The following is a 23,659-nucleotide window of genomic DNA, read 5'->3' as shown; positions in this document are numbered from 1 at the left end:
TACGACAGGAAGCCTGAAGGCGCAGCGATACATGTATTCTTGAACGCTACACATACTATACGAAATGTAAACCAAATCAACATTTGCGATTCAGCAGGCGCGTTCAGATTTATTTCACGGGTATTCCTTTAAACTAGCCATGATGTTTGTTGCCCGAATATCGCGTCTCCGGTCCTCAAGCCAACCGCAATTTTTTTTGACCAGAGGGAACACGTCAGCAGGGATTCACGTACCACCTGCAAACCCAGCCAGCAAGGAAATACTAGGAACGTTGGGAGCAATCCCCCACCCCAGTTCCCCTCCTACTCTTGAGGTTGAAAAGGAACGCATTCCAAGAAAAAAAAAGCTTTTTTGGTGTTCTTCCTATTGTTGGCTTATCATCAGGAACAGGAGGGCCCTGCGTGGTACAGCATGTGGCGCGCAGTGCTCAGTAGAATAGTCTCCGGGCCGTTTCAGAAGGAACATTTTCGGGCTTTGGGCAAGTCGAAATGCCAGGTGGTTTCCCTTTCGAAGGACGTATACTCTTGCCAGCGTGGAGGGCAATCAGGACGAGAAACGCTCTGCGTCTCTGTTCACTTGTTGGCAGGCCAGTATAGTACGTCCAATAGCAATCCCTGAGAGCCATGTGTGCGTCACCGCACAGCTTTCCTTGGTATCACCGAACGCACACACACAAAAAGAAAAAAAAATGTAAAAGAAAAGGGGTGGGGGGGGGGGGGGTCACGCAGAGCCGTGTTGATTTGTCCCTCTCGCCGTCTATTCTCGTTACTTGGACTCCGGCGCACCGAAAATGGAGTTGACCGAAGTAGACAGACGTACGCTGGTGTTTGTTATTTTTTGCAACAAAATGTCTGGTTGGCTTGTGCGACCTATCGGTGCGAAGATATGAATGATCGGGAGCCGCAGGAACTTCGATGATACACTAACGTAAATCAATGACACACTCGTTGTAGGGATTACATGCATACATACGCGCGAATACTAGGCGCCACAATTGTGCGCATCTTGATTTATAAACCAACAGTTTAGTAGCATATGCGGGAAGAGGTCGTGGATTCCCGTAAACGAAAAAGTGGAAATACCGAATTACAACGAAGAAAACTTGCAGCCATTGACAATTCTTTGAGCGGCTTGCTTTTTTTCACGAAAACCTGCTCAGCTACTCAAGGCTACATCGGAGAGATGCCCACCTAATGGAGAACCATTTGCTTGAACCTGTTTATCAAACCAGCAACGTGCGTTTCTCATAAATTGTCATTGTGACTTTTATCTAAATTTGTAGTTATTTATTTTGACGAATGGCTAGGAGAGTCGGCTTAATCTGTATGCTCCTGCAATTCCTTTGATTGTTATGCACAGATTTCCTGCTATTTTCTCAAAGTTTCCTGCTTATTCTTGACACCAAAAAGCGCCGTCTGTGCATTCACTCAGTTCTGCGTCCTCTAAAATATACGTTCCCCGGAGCGGATTTGGTGCATTGGTTATTCCAACATCATAAGTGCTTCCCCACGAACCTTGGCAATATGTTAAATGACTGTGTACAAAACAGTTGCAAAGAGAACGGAGAGCGGGTAGGGGAAAATATGCGCGATTTCTAATGAGTACATGGATACCAAACGCAGTTTTAATTACCAATGAGTGACCTGATCTGCACGTGAAATTTTAAATGTTTATCGAGCACCGCTCCTAGGAATGTGGTGTAATCTGAAGGGTAGTAAAATATGTGCCAAGGCGGACATGGGGAATTGAGGTAATTTTGTTATGATGGGAGTGAAAAATTATGAAACTGGTTTTACTAGGGTTTACATTTAACCTATTGTTTAGGCACCAATCGGATAACCTTATTAAACCGTCGTTTAATTAATTTTTTTAGTTAGGTTCGAGAGGTCAGAATTAGCCAAATAAACCGTGGTACCATCTGCGTAAAGCATGCATTTTGAGAATTTTAAACAACATGGGAGGTCATTTATCAATAACAAGAACAATAGTGGTCCCAATATGGAACCCCGTGGGACGCCTATATTAATTGTCTTGTGCTCGGAAAGTATATGCCATTGCATTCCACAGACTAAAGCCTATCTGCCAGGTATGACCGTAGTAGCGCTAATGTTGGCCCACAGACCCCCAATGTTTCTAATTTTGAAAAAAAGAATTTTGTTAGCAATGGAATCAAACGCCTTTCGCCTTTGTGAGTTCGAGAAATATAGCTGCTGCAAATAGGACGCAATCAATTGATCGTTTTGTGGAATCAGTTACATCGATAAGAGCAACCTCAGTGAAAAAATTAGGCCGAAAGCCAAATTGACAGGGTGTCAGTAGTTGAAATTTGGAGAGATATTTCCACAGCCTAGCTACAATAAGTTTTTCTATTTACTTGCTGAAAAAGGGTAAAATGGTTATAGGGCGATAGTTATTTAACACACCGCGATCACCTTGAACGGGAACTATTTTTCCTTTCGTTCCTTTTTTTCCTTCCTTTTCGTTCATATAAAAAAAACGCCAGACCTAAAAATATTATTAATGACGTGTACGAGTACAGTGGAAAGTTCGTTGGCGAGAAGTTTTACCCTGGCAGCATGGATTCCATCCAACCCAGCCCCACAGCTTTTTAGGGCTGGGATCGCTGGCCCTATTTCCTCGGGTGATGTGGGCTGCAACTAGAATGAATGGGGACAGCGAGTGCAAGGGGCAAAATCTGATGTGCTAGAGCTGTAATTACTGAAATGGTCATTAAAGGCATTAGCCATTTCGGTACTGGGTTGCTGAAAAAAAATTTGTGCCATCACAAACCTCTTTTATATCAGGTGTGTGGTGCGACTGATTTCGAAATCCCTTTGACTTTCCAGTTCTCATTGGTTTTGTTGCCATTTTTGTTTATTTGGTCTAGATAGTACTTTTCCTTTGCTGCTTTTATTCGGGTGGTCAGCTTATTTGAATAACGCTTGAACTGATTCAAGAGAGGCGCATTAAATGGTTGGCGCCAAACTTTCTTAGGTTAGACAGCTTGCGTATGGGGCGTAAAAAAAAAAAAAAAACAGAGCTTTAGTGCCTTGAAAAAAAAAAATCATTTTTCACCAAAATAAGCTGCACCCGGCGGGATGTGTTGTGGATGTTGCATAACCTGTGCAATGAAGCACAAGAATATTATCGGTGATTCCAGCACATGTGTGGTAGGTGCCCTACTTTCAATTGTTTTTGCGCCGAAAAATCAGGGCGCGCACAGTATAAAGTTTTTACTCTGACAAAAAGGCCCTCGGTAAGACACGAAATTAGTCCGTGTAGGTCACAATAAACGACAAGGCAAAATATCGACCAAATTGAAGAAGTCCGCCCAGTGACTCAGTGGCTTGGTCGGCTGCTGCGCACGGGGTCGGCGGGTCGGACTTGGCCGCCGCAGCTAATTCGCCGAGTGGAAAAGCTGGCGTCGTGTGCTCAACAGATGACGCGCAAAATGCCCTATGGCTCCAAAAAATAAAAAGAAAACAAGGGAAAGAATTCTCGGAGTGATGACAAATGGATCATGGAAGCTTCCGTAAACAAACGTAAATGAAGTAAAAAAAAAAAAAACAGTGTGTGTGAGTCCCGGTGAAGCTTGAACCGGCGGCCTCGGGACTGGGGGACGAGCATGCTGAGGCCTTCAATTTAAAAAAGTGTGCTAGAACGAGCGAGCGAGCGAGCGAGAGAGAGTACTCGATTGAGTGTCCTGCGAAGCTGCGGTCGTTTCCCACAGGGTCGGCGGCGGAGCTCAGAGGGGATCCGACGGCGGCGTCTGTCACCGGGCCATTCATGGAGGTGATTGTTGTGGCGGGTGCCTGAGGCGAACAGGAGCAACGTGAGCAGGTACTCTCAGTACTCCAACTAGATCACTCGGGAAACGCGTCGTCCCCGTCCTCCCGGACAGCCGTGATCGTATAGTGGTTAGTACCTTGCGTTGTGGCCGCAATAACCCAGGTTCGAATCCTGGTCACGGCACGTTTTTTTTTTTTTACTCTCTCTTTTTTCAACGTTCAGCTATCCACCCTATATATATGTTATGTCAGCCGGGGGAACACCTCCGGCCGTCTTTGTCGGTAGCGAGCACTGGGGCTGCGGTGCCCCAGATCAGGCTCCTGATCGCGGCAAGACCTTTCTCGGACGTCTCTTTCCGTGTTGAGAACGGTGAGCACTTGGTGCTCCCAATGCGTCGCACGAGTGGAAAGCGGTCTATTTAGGTATGCGCAAAAGAACCCGATCCCGACTGGCTCGACTGACTTCTTTCGATTTCCCGTGTGGGTCCTAACCACGAAGGTACGGCAAGAGGAGGGGGATTCCTTCCTACCGGGAGAGGACAACGTTCTACCGTGTGGTAAAGTCTTTCTTGGGCTACGTAAACACAAAAATTTGGTCTGTTTGGTGGTCTGTCACTTGATTCAACCGTCCAGTGAAAAGAAAAGAAAAGAAAAATTATTGGAAAAAATGCTTGAGACACGTATATGCAGGCAAGACCGTTCCAAACAACTAAAGAGGCTGGCACGGCTTGTACATTTAAGCATATTCGAGGCAAAACGCAAGTTCACAACCGATAGCAGTACACGTTGAATTGGCTGTTGTGGAGTCAAGCAAAAAAAAAAAAAAACTGCCTACGAATGGCGTCGAATGCAGGATAGACAGAAGCAAACGCAAAAAGCGAAAGATGTACGCTCGAGCTACTTTAAGCAAAAAAAAAAAGCTAAAGAAACGCATGCTGCCCGAAAAGGGTGGCATAACAGGGTAGAGCCAACATGTGTAGAAAGAGGGCGGCGCAGAGGGCACTTGCTGCTGCTGATGCTGATAATGATGATGATGACGACGACGAGAGGACATGTTCGGACATTGGACACTGACGCTATTGCAGTCTCTACATCATATGAAGTGCTTAGGTGACCTAGTTGTTTTTTTTTTTTTTTTTTTTTGTGAGGAGGGGAAAAATACATGACGTCCGGTTGTAGGCATTTTGCCTCACGTACATAGTGTATATCTCTTATCACAACAAAATTTCACATTTTTGCCTCTGTCTTATTTCTTAATCTTGGACTGCACTGTGTGATGTGTGCGTCGGTTTATTCAATGCCATCCAGTTTTCTCCTAAATAAGCACTCCGTTTAACATACATAGCGAAAAAAATAAATTTATTTTACGCGCCGACGCTGGGCTATGACGCCGGGATATGACGCCATGAGGAGTACCTTAGTGGTTGGTTACGGAGTAATATAGACCAACTGGGGATATTTTACGTGAGGCAAAATGCCTACAACCGGACGTCATGTATTTTTACCGCACATGTGACTAGCATGCGTGCATGAGCGTGCGTGTGTGTGTGCGTGCTCGTGTGTGTGCGCGTGTGCATGCGCGTGTATGTGTGTGCGTGAGCGCGTGCTTGCGTCTGTGTGCGTGCGTATGTGTGTGAATTCGCGCGCGCCTGTGTGAGTGCGTGTGTGATATGGGCCGGAAACCTGTTACGGCGGCCAGGTGGCGCATCTGCAGAAATGACGGAAACCGACTAGCACTGGCTCCTCTCCGTACTGACTTTTTATAAGGACAGAAAAGGAGTAATGAAAAACGGGCACGTCATTCCTAAGTGTCTATGATTTCGTTTACACCTGCAAATATCAGACGAGTTTGAAAGCACCATTTCTTTACGGACAAAGCGGTTATGGCGACGTGGCCTATATGTGTATACGAGCACAGCCTACGAGCTTGAACCGACGTTATTGGTATCGTGTTCAATTGCTAACGTTTTGCTCAATAAGCCTCCGTACTGGTTAGAAGCCGGGTATAAAACGAAAAGGCGTCTGTACACGCAGTAGGTTAGTTGGAACTTAACGTACCAATATTTTCTTGCCGCCAATAGTGCATGTCCGCACACTTTCCTGCCATGACAACGTAAAGTGATGTGATACAATACTTTCCAGCGTTCCGCAAGGTTGCACAAAGGGTTTTACCTTACATGCGATTACCGGGAATTGTAACGCATTCTCCGAAAGCCGGCAGCGCCAATGGCGTGGAATTTGCTTCGGTCTTGCATTTTCGCTGTTGTCGGTTATTCGACTGTGGCTGTTGCCTATGTTCGAAAGATTTCTGAATACAAACGCTGACACCTATCTCCGACTCTTTGCGCTCCGCGCAGGACCGGCCTCGCAAGGAATGGGGCGACGCCCGCAATGTTTCTTCCGGAGCGACATCAAAAACTACACTTTGAATGACACCTTCAGCTACTGTATGCGGCTTTAAATTGTTGTGGTAAAAAGTTACGCACACGCAAAATCTGGAGCGGACAAGCATCAAAAGTCAACCGAGCGCAAAGAAACAGCAGGAAGAGCGAGCCCGAGTGAAGCAGACGACAAATGCGAGAATCCCTAAGCCGACGTCACGGAGGAACACTTCGCAGCGCCGCCCGTGGTCGCGTTCATCGCCAATACGGTATCCGAACAGCCCCCCCTCATCACAAGAGAATTAAATCGCCTCCGCGTAATTTAGCCTGAAATCGTGAAGTAGAACCGATGACAACGGCGAAAGGACGAAACGTGTCAGGCAAGTAAGAACAGGGATCAACAAGGTGTCAAAATAGTGGCGAGGAAGCGACTGCAGACCAGAGTAACGGGGGCGCTACTTGCGCTTTCATCTTGTATGAAATTCAATTCGCGGTAAATTTATGGGTTATTTGGAAGCATAAGAAGCGAATTTTATGTTGTCTAAGGAGGTGTATTATTTCTTAGAGCTGCACAAGGGGTGGGTCTGCAGTTCCTCCGGGGTTCATTTATTCGATAGAAACACTTTAAAATGGGATTATTCAACCTTGGTTGTTTACGATGTTACGTTATCAGCTGGTCCTTTTATAGGGATCAGCAAGCTCCGCAAAGGGACAACCACGCTCGAGTCCGTACGTTTCTTAAAGCAAATGTCGCCGTTGAAAAAAGACTCAATAAGAACCTCTCCCTGTATACTTTCTGGTGCCTATAACCCACGCTTAGTCAAAAATGCGACAAAATTGTGCAACGAAATTGGCATATTCCACGAATGCGACGCCCATATCTCAAAAGAATGTACACTTCTGCTTAGATAGCCCCTGCGACCGAAATAAACAGCAACTAAAAAGAACAGGCCAGATGCAGTTTGATGAATTTTTTGGCGCGCACATCAAACTACCGACCATCTTGAAGGATCAACCTATCAATCGCGATGAAGCGTTGAGAACTTCAACATTCTGGGCGTGAATGTTAGTAAACTAAATAATGATATCAACAGCAGAAATAATATTTTAATAAACAGACGCGATATTACAACGGAAACAGGAGCAAACGAATGGAAGGCAAGCGCGGTCCACACTACGGTAGAGTACGTTTCCCGCACAGAAAAAGGGGAAACGGCCGAATCATGATGCAGTTAAGGGTTCGATGTAAATAGAGCGAACATTTTATAGCGCTCAAATGCGGCGTTTTGATTGTCTTTTCGAAAGAAGGCTTGCGTCGTAACGCCAGTCTGTGAACTCGCAGCCTCAACACCATGACACTGCTCAGGGCGAGGTAATGCCATGGTGTACAGCGTCGAGCAGGTAAGGTTTCTTGCTGGGAAACATCGACCTCCCGCAGTCTGTCCTGTCGTCCAGCTCCACGTTGAGGACGGCGATTCCCCGAAGTTGCTTCTTCTTCACCAGCTCGGTCTGCAAGAAGGAATTAGTTCAGTACGCGACTAGAACGCTCGGGTGGTACCTCCGGGAGTAAGAACAAATCGAACGGGAGCTTAAAGCCAACCTGGGTACGCGTTAGAAGTAGATTTTAAATTAATAGTTGCTGCCACTCAGGAAGAATTTGTATGAATTTGGAGGCATGCATAAGTCCTAGAGGTTATGCCAATTTCAGATATGGAGCTAACAATATTCACAAAACAAGTAGACCAGAATTAGGGAAAAATGGTGTGGGACAGTCATTGTTTTATTTTTTTCCCATTTAAAGCAATAAAGTTGAAGGGAGAAAAAGAACCCCCTTAGTCATGATACACGGAACTGTGCAGACTTCTGTATGATGCCAGTTACTGAGATAATCAAAGAACACAGTACCAGGAACAAGGCCACAAAATCCTTTTTCTAGTTGCAATGACGGCCATTTTTTTCTGATGGACCCGTAAAATGAAAGTCCGGATATGCGTTCGCGATTGCGACTGACGTTTCAGATCCTAGGTTGCCTGAACTAGTCCCTCTCCCTCCACTACTATCCGCCTTTTAACGTAGGTGCTACTTCCGAATAGAAAAAAAAAGGGCGCATCTTGACCTCAATTGTTTCGATTCTCCGCCTAACCAAAATAAATACACGATTTCACAAATCTCCATAACTCAGTATCTATGACTTTGTTCAGAAAAGTCGATTTTCTCAGTGTCTCTGATGTCAGCTACTTCGATGGGGCACTCTATAAATATCACTGCAAAGTGCAGTCTTTTCTGGCCGAATTCTGTCGTTTCATTGCGAGGTTGTGCAATTGACAAATTGTTTCTTTTTTCAAGCGTAAAATAGCCTCAGCAGCTGTCCGTTACATTACTTTGCACGAAATTTGAACAAACATATATCTAACTTAGTTTACTGGTTGTTTTAAAGATAAACGGTGTTCATGCTCTGAACCGCCTGTGGATCATAAACAACGAAGTAGACCCCAGAGAGGGTGTTTTACGCAGGCACCCGTGCTTTCGTGAATGTCTATACTCGGTTACAACTCAAGAACGGCACCACCTCATGTAGTGTATCACTCCGCCAAAGCACCGGACCCGTGACGTCAGTGCGCGCGCGTGTTGAAAGGGGTTTGCTATGAATGCGTGATATCGTCTGCCTTGTCTCACGCAGTTTGTTTGTCGTCACTGGAGTCATTTATAAGCATATTAAGTCCAAAAAATCACGGAAACGGCTCACGCCATGTTCAAAATATTCCCAGTAACGCCCTACTTGCGCCGCGCGGAGAAACATCCGGCTACGGTGATAAGGCACAGCGGCAACTTCCGGTGCCGTTCTTAAGTTGTCACCGAGTATAGTCTGACAAGTTGTCATCAGTGTGTCGTGTTTGAAATTCCCGCCATTCGGACGGGCACTCTATCGTATGCACCACTTGCGAAATGTTTTTTCACAGAAGCGATTGATTAAAATGCAGGGTGTTACGGCGATAAATAAGCGTCTTTGAAATTTTTGTCGACATACCTACCGCTATTCTGTTCGCGCTAAAGCCATACACGAAGGTGGCGTGCTGGGGTCATTTTTGTATAACGCTAAAAACGACGTAGAAGCTTACCTACCTATTTAAATACAAATAAAAACAATTTTAGCCGTTCGGAGAGCCAGTGACCATTTTGGATCGGATGACAACCTTGGAACCGCAACGCCATTGGAGTATCTATGCAGAACGAAATCAGCGATGACTATTTCTTGGTGTTCATGTGGTCTCAGAAGGCAACCGGCTCTCCCATATGCGAAAATAAGCTTTATTTGTTCTGCAAAATTGCAAAATAAGTGTCGTCGACAATCTTGGTGTTAAACAAAATCCCCCAAAGAATGCGAGCTTCGCGTAAAGTTTGAACTAGAGCGGAGAAGCGGTACACTCAGGATAAAGCTTTGAACACGTTCGGTTATTGTCGCAACACCCTGCATACTAGTGTGAGAAGAATATGGGCAGTTGAGAATAAAATAAATTTTAACACACCTTGATGGCGACGGATCTCGGGCTCTCGAAACCGACCCACTCCTTGCGGTTGCTGTTGTTGAAAGCGGTGTCACATTTGGTATTGCTGTCCAGTGTCATGGTCCATGCCGATTTGTTCTTGCAAATCTGTTTGACAGATAAAATGAAGCGTATGGAAATGAAGGGGTGCCATAGCATTTGCGGTCAACTCCGCCACGAGTGCAATATATAGCTGGCTGTAACAGAGTTAGCCAGACACGAGAATGTGTTGCATAAGGTCGGCCGAACTGTGGATGAGGATGAAAAATGAACTGTTGCGACAACACAATTTTCGGTTTCGTCCTCAGCTGTCAAACCAATTTCTACACAGGGTCGCTCAACACCACTGATACACATGAGGGCCACAACACACATCACAACAGAAATACCGCAAAAACCTAACGAGAATTCCTGTCGTACGACAAAAAGCTTTGCTTTCGCAACAGAAGCTCTGTTGTTACGACAAAGCCATCTGTTGTTACGACACACATTTCTGTCGTAACGGCGAAGTCAATTTTCTCGATGACAAACATTTCTGTAGTAAGAACAGAACTGCCATTTACGCTACTCTTCACAATGGGCAGTAACATTAAAACCACGTGAACTTACTGATGGAACGTCAGGATTACGACGAGACAGGAATTCGGCATGACGGAACATCAAAATCAAGACAGGAATACGGCACACCACAGAACATCAGAATCACGACACGACAAGAATACGACAAGATGACAGTACGACACGCGAAAATACGACAAAACTACAGAAACTTTTCTCGTCGTGTTTTTCGAGTGGCAGTCTTTTCAATGAAGTCTTTTCAAAGCAGTCTTTTCAAAGAAGCAAACTGATTAATCAGTTTGCTTCATTGAAAAGACTATCCGCCGCGGTGGCTCAGTGGATAAGGCGTTGTGCTGCTGAGCACGAGGTCGCGGGTTCGATTCCCGGCCGCGGCGGCCGCTTTTCTGATGGAGGCGAAAAGCAAAAACGCCCGTGTGTACGAAATTTCGGCGCACGTTAAAGATCCCCAGGTGTTCAAAATTAATCCGGAGCCCTCCACTACGGCGCGCCTCATCGCCAGGGTTGCGTTGGCGCGTTAAACCCTACAATCGATCAATCATTGAAAAGACTGCTTTGTGTCCATCCCAATGGTACCAATTCTATCGCAACTGAACACAAATTATCGAGACACCAAAGAAAACAGATGGAACAGTGGATATACCACAGCCACTTTTCGGTGACGTCTCTATGACGTCACAGAATCTTGCTTCTGTGATTGGTGGCCACCGACATAAGCCGCCGTCAAGGAATTTGACCGGGCGATTGTAGTTCCGTTTGACCGTATCGCTTAAATGCTAATGTGCAGTTAACACACTGATAACGCTGTTGTTTGTGCTGGCCCGTTATGCGTACGTCCCTCCTGCCCATATTACGTCACCGCTGAGGCCGCTTAGTCAAAAGGTGGAACGTTTATCAACATTTCTTGCGTTTTTTGGGGGTGTAAAAAACGCCTTCATGGCTGGAATACACGTGAACAATTTACCAAAGGCCATTTTTTTTTTCAGATGAAGCAGGGCTATAATTTGTATCTATGACCGCTGTAAGTTTGCTGCATTTCATTCGTGTAATTGCTTTAAATCCCCCAGCGTAAACCTGTGCATTTGATTCATGCTTCGTCCCTGTCAACTTTGACAAATACACCATAATTATCCCGTCTGTAGGGATTCAGTTCTCTTACTTGGCCCTGTTAAGTAACGTATATTTTGGTTTACTGTGACCGTTACCCACATTCAAATTTTGAATTCGCATAATCAGATATTATAAAACAATTCTGGAGCGGTTTTATGGCGGCCAAGTTTTGAGCCCGTCAGAGGTGCGAATTTTAAGGCATAAGAAAATGCAGCTGGGCAGTGATTTTTGCAGTAGGCTCTTTATGCTAACGTAAACGTGTTGGATGCTCGACCGTTGCATATATTGAGACAAGATTTTGATTTCAGTACGCTTCGAGAAACTAGAATGCGACTACAAGCTGTTTGGAGAGCATGCAAGTTGCCTAGGCATCACCAGAGTCCAATGCTTTTCAGGGACTCGGGCATCACTGTGAAAATTTTGGAAAAACAAGCCAATGACTACCATCTCCAAACTTCTTGGTTCAAAATTGTCCATCTTGTCACTTGCAAAAAAAAAAAAAAAAAAAAAGAAAAAGAGAGAAAAAAAAAAAGCCGAGCCTACATTACATTTTTCTTCCTCCCTTTGCTCGTTACTCTCCTTTCCCCGGACGGCTTTCCAAGGTATCGCGTTCACAAACCGCTCCGCAGCAAATTTGCGCGGTGGCGTGTACTGGCCGGTGCGGCCGATGACACTGCTGCTAGAGGTTGTTTTCCGGAATTTGGTTGAACTAGAAGACCCGGTCGAACCTCACAGAGATAAGAACCAGTTTTGCCGGGTAACATAAATAGAGATCGCAATCTGCACTCGAAAATAAATCTCGAGGCAAATAGAGTTTATAAAGGCGCCGACTTTGAAAAAAAAAGGCATTCATAGGCACTAAGGCAGAAACGCCAGCATAGGCAGTTATAGGCACTATAAAACACCATAAGAGCCTTTATTACCTCTAATTGATGCTCATATATCAAAGTGGGGTGATAGGAGAGCATGACACAAAACAGACACTTCCCTAAAATCCGGAATCCAATGATGACACATCCTTTTAGTCATAAAATCCACCCAAGAATGGTGTCTTTCATGTCATAACACTGAACGACACCTACGTATGGCCGACCTTTACGAAAGGAGATAGAGGCGTCTGTAATAAGCAGACTTGCATAATCATAATCATCACCGTCATCACCCTGGTTGTGTCCAATGCAGGATGAAGTCCAATTCCAAAAATTCCCAGCCACGTCAATCGTGCGCTAGTTCCGAACCTTCGCAGTTTATCTCACCATCGAGACCTCTGCTGGTCGCTGTTGCGTTTACAGTGTATAGGCAGCCACTCCGTTGAACAGATGGTCCACCTGTTGTTCCTCATGCGCTCTTCAATGTATTCTTACAATGCATTCTTCCGGTAGTGGCGTATTAGGCAGAAACTTGAGGTCTCACCAAGCGATCTGAAAGCAGACTATACCACATGCAAATGTCCTCCTCTCACCGTTTTCTTTCGCTGCATACGTTCACCCACCACGTCAGCTGTGCTCATGGTGTCGGACGTTGCTAAACTATTAAGCGGAACTGAAATGCAGTGGAAACCAAGCGGGTATCCCGTTCGACAAACGTTGACAAGCATTCCCCTCGATAGGGTGCAAATATGGGTTAGTTGGTACTCCATGCTGCACGTTCACTTCCGCAAAAAGACGAAAACACAGAAGAGAACAGGCGACACAAAGCGCTTTGTGACGTCCGTTCCCATGCTGTGTCTTCGTCTTTTTGCCCAAGTGAACTTGCAGCATTCCCTTCAGCTCTTCACTGGAATATTGCTGCTGCTGATGATGATGATGACGATTATGATGGCGACTGCCTTTGTGATGCTACGTCGCTGCTACGCATAAAGGCGGGTACAAAATACTACGTACCGAGAAGTTTTTGGTTCGAGCCCGGCACACGTATTTGTTAGTAAAAGATACACTGAACCTTAATTATAACAATGTCTTGTCGACCGGAAACTGGCTTCGCTGTAAGCGATGCGTCATTAAAAGAAGTGCTGGTCTGCGGTTCGTGCTCCGCAGTTGATAGCGGGATTTTGTTGAAATGTTGCCGTGTGGCAGCAGCCTACTTACACTGGAGATGGGAAAATCCTTGGTGAGCGCCGTGTCAACGATGTCGCCAATGGAGACCTTTTGGACGTCGATGAAGGTGTACTTCTTACCCACCGTGGAAACGGCCGGCACCAGCTTGTACCGCATCCATGGGTTGGAATCCAGGATGACGTCCACGATGTCGACCTGGGGAAAACGTGCGAAAACTCTGTAGCATTTTTAAACGCCTGTAGTATTGTATACAAGTCGTGAAGTGAAACAAATTCACCCCAAAATCCAGGCTGCGAACGTGCGGGGCTAATAACTGTACAAATTCTTAGAACTCTAATAATGTTTTTCTATACTCACTAAAGAAGCACCTGTGTAGAGAAGAAGACCTTGTTAGTGATAGGCCTTCAAAATGAGTACATAATAAACGTGCCAACCCACCGACAGAACCGGATGATTTCGGATTATCGAGAAACAAAAATAAACAAACGCCCGCACGCACGCACACGGAAGCCTTTGCATAGATATTCCCGAATTCCACAGTGCTCTTTAAACCCCGAGTAGCTTAATTGCTTGTATTGGGTACGTGCTTTACCAGCTGCTAGATCTGGTGCTGTGTGGTTTAAGGTGCCTTCGTGCCGCTACTAATTTTAATATATGCCGCTATCATTTGTTGGGATTAACAATATTCTAGTCATGCGTCAAACAGCTGCCGTTGGTTTCCAGGCTTGATCCAGTTAGCACAGTTCAATTCCTAGTAGGGAGCTTATGCATAAGAACTACCATTTCGAGCTGTTCCGTTCATGTACGCCCTAAAGAAGGATGTGTAATGTGCCCGCTCATATTGAGATTTTCAGCCTGGAGCCGGAGCTGGCACCGACCACCCGCAACTCGAGCTTTAAAACAACTCATGTTCGCGAAACACCGAAAACCGGAAAGCCGACCTCTACGGGACTCGGGAACGTTGCGAGAAACGCAGCCCCGTTTGCATGACGTTATCTGTGTTAAGAACGTTATATTTCTTCCGTAGAAAACCCCTGAGTGTACGGCAGATATTGTTATGACAAACTGTCTGCACTGAATTCTTCCGAATACCGTTTTTTCCACTTGTAGTGGAGCGAAGCCGTCGCGGTACATTATTTTTTTTTTTGTGTGAGTTTATGCTGAATTAGCCTGTATAAGCAATTTTGATGCAAACAATATTTTTTACTGCTGCCCCACAGCACTCGCCTCAAGACACCTGTTCCACCTGTTTAGGAACCTTGTCGATACTCTGCGCAGCAACAAATGGCCACAACATCCCTTCGGGGATGCCATTGCTTGACCAGTGTTAGAACGTTTGCCGTGCAAGGCTTGTAGTTGCATCCAAGTCGCAGTAAATAATAACACTTTGCCAGCTTGCACTTTTACGCGACATTGAAATATTCTACTTTGGAGTCATTAGAAAAAAAAATCATGTAACGTAGTAAATCCAGATCATCGTGGTCGCACGCCTGTCTTCCCGCACGAAATTCGCCAGCAGAATTTCGAGTTCTCACTATTCCTCGTGCATTAGGCCGACATTCAAATTTAATCCACCATGTACTGTCGGGAGCAAAAGTCTGGATTCCACGCGAGCGGCGGCCGAAATGCATTGCAGCGCCACCCTGCGAAAGCTCGCCTGCTGTCGAGACACCGGCTGTAGGGCCTATCTTAACTGCACGCATGTTCGTTTGCTCGCACGAGTCTGATACGCTTTTTGTTCACGGCAAGACCGAACGGTGTCGCTTCGGCCGTGTCTAGCATTTACGACTGGGCAATTCCGTCGGCGTGTAGCATTTGCGATACGGTCTCAGTGAGTGGCAGTAAGCGGCCACTGATGCGTTGAACGGGTAGTTTTTCGTCACTCTTTATCAGCGTTGCACATCGAAAGTAGTTGATATCTGCGACTGCACCGCAAAACAATAGTCTCAAACTGGTTTAAGGAAGCGTTTAAGGAAGCTTTCGCAGGGTGGCGCTGCAATGCATTTCGGCCGCCGCTCGCGTGGAATCCAGACTTTTGCTCCCGACAGTACGTCTACTCTTCGCGTTTGTCTTTCGCTATGTTACAATAGAGAGTTATTGAAGAGTGGGTAACCGGTTCCGGTACGGTCCTCGGTACGTGAACCAGCGCATGAGCACAATCAGTTGTGACGCCTCTGCGCACGTGCAGTGGCGCCAACTGCTTACCGGGTACCGTACCGGTACCGGTTCTACGCTCTGCTATAACTCTCTAATGTAGGAGGTCCTTCTCCTCACGATGATACCGGCTGAACGAACTCACCATGGTCTTGTTCAAGATCTCCATGTTGCCGGCGTTCTCGTACATGCAGGGCGGGTAGGCCTTGCTGTGGACCGCAAAGTTGTGCGTCTCCACCACCACGGTGTGCAGGAATCTGGAAGAGGGAGGTAATTCAAAGAAAGCGGCGTAAATGTTGGCTTTGATGCACGACATTGAATGCAGTGCGTTGCAAACTGTTACGAACGTACAGGGTTTTAGAAAAGGCAGTTGACACGAACGTCCTCGCCGAAAGCTTTTGCTACGAGAAATTGGTCGTTTATAAACAGCAGCACAAAAAAAGTATTCCGCTGAAAACAAAGGCAGGAAAAGAGAGGAGAATGTGGGTTTGGTCTTCAGTCGCTCCTGTACTCAGTTTTGCGGGAGCTGTATCCTGCGCAAAATGAGTGGACTCAAGGATGGCAGGGAGGGCGAGACACACAGCGCCTTTATAGTTGCTTTAGAGAAGGCTTCTTTATTTAGCAAAAACTCTGTGTGATTACTGACAAAAAAAAAAGAAAAAAACTCGCGAGCAGTTGGCGAGCTGTTGCCGAGCTGGAAACGGGGTTTCCATTCTGTCAGAACGGTTAGTTGAAAATCGCGAGAAAGGAACGGTTCTAGATAAGACTGCACAAGCATCGAGCATGAAGGAGGAGTACAATAGTATACCTTTATTTCGTATAACACGTATCGGTATATATTTAGATAATTCGTAGATGCGTCTACTGAATGCGCGAAAAATCGCCGCATATGGGTTCGTTTTTCGTTGGCGATATGGGTCTTTCAAGGTTGGACTGACTCAGCTTCCGCGCTTCTCTCAACTTACTTTAGGAATGGATGGTAAATTTTACGTTCTAGGAACCGCATGCACGCTGTGCCGTGGACGAGTTCGCTACGGCGTGTTAGCCGGAGTAACGACTACAAGTCCGTTAGCCAACCTTGTGACGCATTGTTTGTTGATGGTCAAAAACGAACAGGGAATGCATGCGAACTAACTTTTCCATCAGGGAGAAGTTGTAGTGAGAGATCTGGGACGGAAGAACGTGCGCCATGATCTTGAAGTTGGTGCTGCCGATCTCTGTCTTCAATGCCTGCAATCACGAAGCCAAGATAAGTGCAGGTCTAGTCCGGTTTTAGTCTACGCTGCGAAACACACCCCTATTCGCGGGGCATTCTTCATTGAATTCGCCGGCGAAATGACACGAAACACCTAGCCACCATCTAGAATAAAAAGGAAACTAATTTTTTAATGCGTTTAAAAGGACTGTGCTACTATTTTATGCTTGGTAATACTGACTGCGCTTAAAAAAGACAGTCGTGCTGCTGGTAGAGAATACAATCGCGTGCGCAAAATTCACTTGCGGTACCTTAGGCAGTTAAGTTGCCTTTGAACAACGTGATAGGGCCGGTTGAGATGACACTGTACTAAATACGGGCAATTATTATTCTCGGATACAGTGTGTCTCTTTCACCAATTAAGAGAAGTATAGTAGATCTGCAGGGATGATAAAACGCAAGTAGCGGTTCTCAGCCGCTCCATAAACTTCCGCAATAGTATTGCCTTGAGTTGGAATGCGGCTTAACGCTTATTCAGTTTTTAAAATCTGGATTTTAGCCTGTTTTATGTTTAGTAGAAGTTTGTTGTCTGTTTATACATTGTTTATCCAGGCTAAGCCCGATAATACTGCATTAAGCGCCCCTCTGCCGAGGGGCACAGCAGACGTCACCTACTGGGTGAGAACGACACTGCGAAGAAAACACCAGCGCACTATTTAACAAATCCATTCACACGTAAGGTAATGTGACTAGCAGTGTGTAATTGGCCATCGTCCGGGGTAGTTAGTTGAAAAGCGACATGACAGCCAAGACGCTGTAGAATATCCAAGGGCTCTTAGGATACCTTACATGCAAACACCTCTGTGAATTTGTGCCTAATTGTGAATGCATATTTCTAGCCTAAAAGGCCGAATTAAACGGGTAGGAATAATTTAGAACATTACCGAGACTTTACCCTGGTGGTGTCATAAGTATATATTTATAATTCCCTTTAGTGGCTCTTTAAAGCTCGCCTGTCACGGTCGCTTAATTCCCGACGCCATTGACGCAATCGCGGACAATTAGTCGTCCTGCTAACACCTTTTCTCGAGGGACCCCACCACCGACGACATATGATTACTCCGGGCCACCACCTGGTTGCTACTTTCTGGTAAGACTGACAACGTGCTGTCGTTCAATAGGCTGCAACGATAGGGTGACGTGGCGCGATCTATATGCACTTCTTGCTTGCACATGAAGTTGAAGAGGCTGGCAGCCCACGTATCGAAGATGTTGGCCGCCACCGCCATCATCATCATTGTAGTGTCGCGTCGGCGACGGCCCCGAAGGGCGAAGCAGGATACAAACGCCCGGTGAAAGAGTCAAGCCAAAAAAAAAAAAAAAGAGCAGTTTATTTAGTCACGTGAAATATATACCCAGGGTTAGCCCCCTGGTGGTAGAATCGGTCGACGTCAAACCAAAACTGAAACTGAAAACCCCGAATACTACAATCATCATACTCATCATCATTATCATCGACATCATTATCCCCACCACCACCACCATCAACGAAACAACAGCAATAACAAAGAAGTGTTTTAGAAATGAAAAAAAGTCGGTTCCCGGGCGTGGGTACGAGTCGACGTAACGCGAGGTTTCACCGTGGCACACCTGGTTTGAAATGAACTTGCGTGTGATATTTTGTTGAGTGTTATATATGCGCTTGGAGTAGTTGCTCGTTTTTCAGAACGATGAGGAGTGGCTGATACGAGGCTCGGCGTGAAACGTCTACCGCCGCCATTTCCACCGGCGAAGGCGTCGCCAGCTCCAAGCGCAGAGAACGTGACACACGCATGAACTGGTGCTCCGCAATGCGCCCCCTCCTCCTCTAACACCAGTCGCTTTCCGGGCCCAGCGGGTGTGATACGCGGAGGCCAGCCTTATCTAGTGTAAGATAAGAACAAAGCGGCGCTCCCAGCCAGAAAGCAGGAGCAGCAGCCCCGCAAAACCAGGAGGAGTGGCAAAGAGAACTTCGCTTTAAGAGAAGAGACAACACTCACCTCATAGAGCAGGTACTGCTTGTCACTTCTGTGCGTCCATAGGATCACGGCGCCGTCCCAGTCAGTGTGGTGGCTTCGCAGTGATTCGATGAGGGTAGTGATCCGTTTGTCATTCAAGTCAGAGTAGGCGGGATGCACCGGGAAGCGCAAGCCACCGAGAACTTTCAGATTTGACGAGTTCTTGAGTGCGAGCCAGTCCTGCATTCCGGTCGCTGTGGAAAGGATTCAGTGAGTGCAATAACGCGAGGGACTGAGAAGAAGTACACGCTCACTTGTTTCACGGCTATTATATCCAAGTTCAAATGGGGTTTAACGCACCGAACACAGACCTGCAGGCTATGAGGCGCGCCAGAGAAAGGGGAAGCGGAATTCTTCACCCGAACTTGCGTTTTCGGACGAGCGCCGAAGTATAGAACACGCAGATGCCTTTTTTTCGCCTCTACCAGGGCATTTGCAGAAGCTCCCAAGGGCGGATTGTCGGATAGTGCCCAATGAATTCTTCCCAGGCTCTCACCTCCGCACGTACACCACTACGTATCCAAGGTGTCTGGGAAGCACTTCCGCAGTGAACTCGTGAAGTAATGATCATAGTCATAATCATAACTCTAACTTCATATATACCACAAATGACCCCAGTCAGGGCACAGTCGTAGTCATAGTCTTGTGTACTAGTCGCGAGAACATAGTCATAATTCATATGAATTAAATGATAACTCAGTACACACACAATAAAATGCATACATGCCCCATATGACCCCATGTACACATACGGGGCTCCTCTTGTCACGCGTAACAGACGGACAGGTTTCGGGACATGTAGACTAAAAAAATTCAACGCTTCTTTCATCCTGAAAGATGGTTGAAAGGCGAAGCTTTGTCTAGTCTGAGGTAAGTAAGTTGGCGTGCGCGATTGAATTGTTTGAGTGAGATTTATTTGGAAGGTCGAGTAGCTTAGGGTTAAGAAGATGCTTAAACTTTGCACTAAAATCCAAACTGCTTCGACCGTGTCGGAATCGGATAGACGTCCGCTTCATTACGCAAGGGAGCCAGGAGCCAGGTTCGATTCGTACCACATGAAGCGATTGCTTCTTGAGGCGATTGATGTACCTCCGCGCACAATCACCATCATCACCACCACCACCACCACCACCACCACCACCACCACCACCACCACCATCATCATCATCATCATCATCATCATCACCACTACCACCATCACAATAATAGCCACCACCATCACCATAATCATCATCATCATAATTACCACCACAGTCATCATAACCATAATCATCGTCGCCATCATCATCACCATAATCATCATCGTTGTCGTCGTCGTTGTCGTCATCATCATCATAATCACCACCACCACCACTATCATCATCATCATCATCCCCACCCCAATCCTCACCACCACCACCGTCATCATTTTGTAAAAGCGGTTGTGTAAAGCTGTCGTTCCTGCAGTGCTGTTTTTCGTGACATGGAACACCATCAGTGAGGCATACAAAGATTCGCTTTAAAATCCTCACTCCTTACAACAGCCGTGTTGACCTCGCGCGCAGCACCCCGCTGCCGTGGCAAGGTGACCTCTGTAGTACAGTGTACCAGAAGAGAGAGGTGTGTCGTTCGGGGCCGATTAGAGGGGGGGGGGGGGGTCCGTTTGGCTATGAAAATCTCTGCTAAGAAACTCCTGTTGTAAACAGCGCCCCTGCAGTTGGTTTTAGAAGCTTTTTAAAGGAGCACTGCCACCAATTTTCGGCGTTAATATAATATAGGAAACGGCAAAACATGACAATCTCCACCCCAGACGTAACAGAACTAGCGGAGCTTTCGAAATTAATAAATAAGCGTAAGACAGCTGACATAGGGAAGTATAATATGGAGAGGATTGAGCATGCCGTAAAGAACGAGGGAAGCCTGAAAGCAGTGAAGAAGCGTCTAGGCATGGGGAAAAGTCAGAAGTACGCAATTAAAGATAAGCAAGGCAATGCCATCACATAGTTATAAAATAGTTACAGCAGTAGAGGAGTTCTATTGGCGGTGAGCGGGAACACGGGCGGCGCTGCGGCGCACTTCCCCGTGACGTCGGCGTGGGTTTTCTCGCATTCGTCGTCTGCTTCACTCGGGCTCGCTCTCCCGGCTGTTTCTTTGCGCTCGGTTAACTCATCATGCTTGTCGGAACCACATTTTGCGTGTGCGTGACTTTTTACCATTATAAAAGACGTAAAATCGCGTACACTAGCTGAAGGCGTGATTTAAAGTAGTTTTTCGACACCGCTCCAGAAGAAACACTGCCGGTGTCGCCCCATTCCTTGCGAATCCGGTTCTGCGCGGAGCGCGGTGAGTTGGAGCTAGGCGTCAGATATTGTATTGAGCAATGTTTCAAACAAAGGGAGCAGCCAGAGCCTAGAACCGACAACGGCGAAAATGCAAGGCCTTAACAAATTCCAGGCCTTCGTAGCAGTCGGCTTTGACTGAAGGCATTACGATTTTCGTTAATAGTATGTAAGAGAAAACAGCTTGTGCAATATTGCCGAATGCTCGAAGGTATTGTGTCACATCACTTTGCGTTGTAATGGCATGAAAGTATGCCGGCGTGCAATATGGGGCGCAAAAAATGTAGGTTGGGTTCCAAATAACCCACTGTGTGCGTTGGCGCGTGCCCGTTTTTTACCAGGCTTCTAACCAGTATGGAGGCTTATTCAGCAAAACTATTCAAGTGTACTGAAAAATTACACAAACACTATGTGTGTTTAGACTAGGAGGGATATTTCTGTACATTTACCACAGCCATAGCTTCCGAATATTCAGATATGCGCTATAGTAAAATTGCACTCTAGGGGGGGGGGGGGGGGGAGAAGAGGAGAAAAAGAAATGGTAGAGGAGGAGACAGTAAAATCGAGCTGATTTCTGAGCGGGCTCCTCAGTCCAGGAAAAGAAAGTAAGAGCAATTTTCTTCAGTTTATAAAACACCATCCCGGGTAGGCCAGGATTTGTTCTTTATGCTTGAAGGGACTATACGCTATGACAGGAACTATAATAATGCGTAGCGTTATTTTTTCGTTGTTTGGGATGTGTGTTCTTACAGCCAAATATGGCTATGAGTAGGGAAAGACGTTGAATTATTTTATTCTTTTTAAGTTTTATTTTGTTTCTTTTGGTCATTGACGTAAATGTATACATTATAGCGATGATTATGTATTTTTTCGCGTAGATCCAAGGCGCACTGCTGAGTTGGTGCGTTTACGCTATTTTTATTCGTATTTCCAACGTTATTTCGCGAAGATCTCTCAACTATTTTTCGGGTCTTGGGGGAGACGTATAAGATGCATAGTTTTGATTTTGTCAGATGAATTTTGTAGTAATTGCATTTTTTTTTTCTGTTTTTCTTATTTCTTGGTTCTTTAAAATTTCGCTCGTCCAATTATCTCAATTTACGCTATTGTAACGATTTAAGGCGTTACTTCAACAAAATCTTCATATCTTCATTTCTGTGGAAATTCAGGGGGTTACACGGTCCTTACTGGAAGGGGGGGGGGGTTATTCGGCAAGAAATGCTCCGTATTAAAAAAAAAAAACGACTCCCGTTATCAACTGCGCGATAGCTCGTGCATTTGACTCACCGGCGCTTCTGATGGACCCAGTGGTGTCGACATCGAAGCCGTCGAACACCAGGTGCGTGCAGCACTCGAGGCAAAGGTCCGAGGGAGCGAATGCCGGCGCGAGCCCAGTGCTGTTCGAGGGGTCGTAGTAGCACAGCACCATAGGCGGCCCTGTCGGCTCCTCAGCTGAAAAGTGAGTTTGAGCGCGCAACCGTAAGGCCTCACACATGGGTGGGGGCTCCGGTGTCAGTTGTGACTTTAGCCCACAGCGGGGTGTGTGCAGGAACCGGGGGCGAAATAATTTAGCCGGAATACTCCTCGTAGGCATTGTCAGTGTACAATGGTCAGATGCTTAACCAAACGTACCATGGGAATATTTTTATTTTCATTCAGACACGTCAGGAAAGCTGAGGTACTGGGTGTGTTGGCGATCGAATAGAAGGGTTATTCTAATGCGCCCTATGTGGAGGGGTTTAAAAGAAATTAAACTGCAAAGGCATGGGGGCCTGTATCAGTGTATTAGAGTGTAGTGAATACAAACACACTGCTCGCAGCTGCAGCAGTCACTTATTAACGCAGAAAATATCACAAGCGTGAAAACGGGTGTCGACGCCCCGCACACTTTCCCGCCCTAGAGCTCGTCATATCACTAGTCACGAATGCATGGTGAAACGCGGCGCATGGCAAGCTTGTTGAAGCGTTTTCGTGAAAAACACCCGGAGGAAACGGCATGTAACGTAAAACAAATGTACGCGGGATATTCTACTGAGCACGTGCTTTCTAACCGAGAGAAACCCCAAGTAGCGAACATCATAAAATAGGACAACATTTCTAACGCTGTAAAATAGGTAGAAACAAAGCGTACTGGCTTACCACAGGCGGTAGGCATTGGTTAAAGCTACATGCGGGTGAACGCCAGAGCCTACCGTCTACGTACATCTACTTCCACCTATAACCGCCAGCTTGAAGTATCGGCGATGATTAGCGCGATCGGCAACGCTACCCAGACGCGGCAAGTTCCTCGAGGGCCGGCTCGAACGGGTGGGGTTTGATCGCGGATTTTGCGTAGCCGAAATTTTCACATAAAAAGAATTGCGGGAGGTGTACAGGAACAGCTCGGGAGTATTTTCTCGCCTATGGTTCCTGAAGCGATGGCTGGTGAATCATCTCTACTAACGCGCATAACGCGTACTCCACTAACGCGTACTAAGT

General features: G+C 46.3%; 2 protein-coding genes and 1 non-coding gene across 3 annotated transcripts; 1 reads left to right on the top strand and 2 right to left on the bottom strand.

The window, feature by feature from the left end:
- The first annotated feature begins 3,900 nt into the window (after window positions 1–3,900).
- On the top strand, window positions 3,901–3,972 carry Trnah-gug (transfer RNA histidin (anticodon GUG)). The gene has a single exon. It is a non-coding gene; the product is annotated as a tRNA-His (tRNA).
- A 3,431-nt stretch (window positions 3,973–7,403) lies between these two features.
- On the bottom strand, window positions 7,404–13,736 carry LOC144144539 (endochitinase-like). The gene is made up of 3 exons (XM_077676042.1): window positions 13,488–13,736; window positions 9,697–9,822; window positions 7,404–7,678 (listed from the first exon to the last, which is right to left on the bottom strand). Exons 1-3 carry the CDS (start codon window positions 13,611–13,613, stop codon window positions 7,532–7,534), a joined length of 399 nt encoding a protein of 132 aa, XP_077532168.1. The 5' UTR covers window positions 13,614–13,736; the 3' UTR covers window positions 7,404–7,531.
- A 949-nt stretch (window positions 13,737–14,685) lies between these two features.
- LOC144146382 (uncharacterized) lies at window positions 14,686–22,704 on the bottom strand. Its single transcript, XM_077678338.1, has 5 exons — window positions 22,469–22,704; window positions 18,846–19,057; window positions 16,747–16,841; window positions 15,757–15,868; window positions 14,686–14,727 (listed from the first exon to the last, which is right to left on the bottom strand). The coding sequence occupies exons 1-5, from the start codon at window positions 22,674–22,676 to the stop codon at window positions 14,686–14,688; spliced, it is 669 nt and encodes a 222-aa protein (XP_077534464.1). The 5' UTR covers window positions 22,677–22,704.
- Between the last annotated feature and the right edge of the window lie 955 nt (window positions 22,705–23,659).

This window comes from Haemaphysalis longicornis, unplaced genomic scaffold (assembly GCF_048455015.1).
Source record: "Haemaphysalis longicornis isolate Haplotype H1 unplaced genomic scaffold, Haemaphysalis longicornis Haplotype H1 scaffold_7, whole genome shotgun sequence".
Taxonomy (NCBI): Eukaryota; Metazoa; Arthropoda; class Arachnida; order Ixodida; family Ixodidae; genus Haemaphysalis; species Haemaphysalis longicornis.
This window is presented reverse-complemented; position numbering and strand designations above follow the sequence as displayed.

Bases quoted from the DNA above. Each gene is read 5' to 3' on its own strand.
- LOC144146382 (XM_077678338.1), bottom strand. From the start codon at position 22,676: ATGTGTGAGGCCTTACGGTTGCGCGCTCAAACTCACTTTTCAGCTGAG. The intron at 15,869-16,746 runs GTTAGTTCGCAT...TCCCTCTTCCAG, and splicing joins AACTTCTCCCTGATGGAAAA to ATTCCTGCACACCGTGGTGG. The intron at 14,728-15,756 runs GTGAGTTCGTTC...GTTGCTGCGCAG, and splicing joins AGATCTTGAACAAGACCATG to AGTATCGACAAGGTTCCTAA.
- LOC144144539 (XM_077676042.1), bottom strand. From the start codon at position 13,613: ATGCGGTACAAGCTGGTGCCGGCCGTTTCCACGGTGGGTAAGAAGTAC. The intron at 9,823-13,487 runs GTAAGTAGGCTG...TCTGTCAAACAG, and splicing joins AGGATTTTCCCATCTCCAGT to ATTTGCAAGAACAAATCGGC. The intron at 7,679-9,696 runs GTGTGTTAAAAT...TCCTTCTTGCAG, and splicing joins CGAGATCCGTCGCCATCAAG to ACCGAGCTGGTGAAGAAGAA.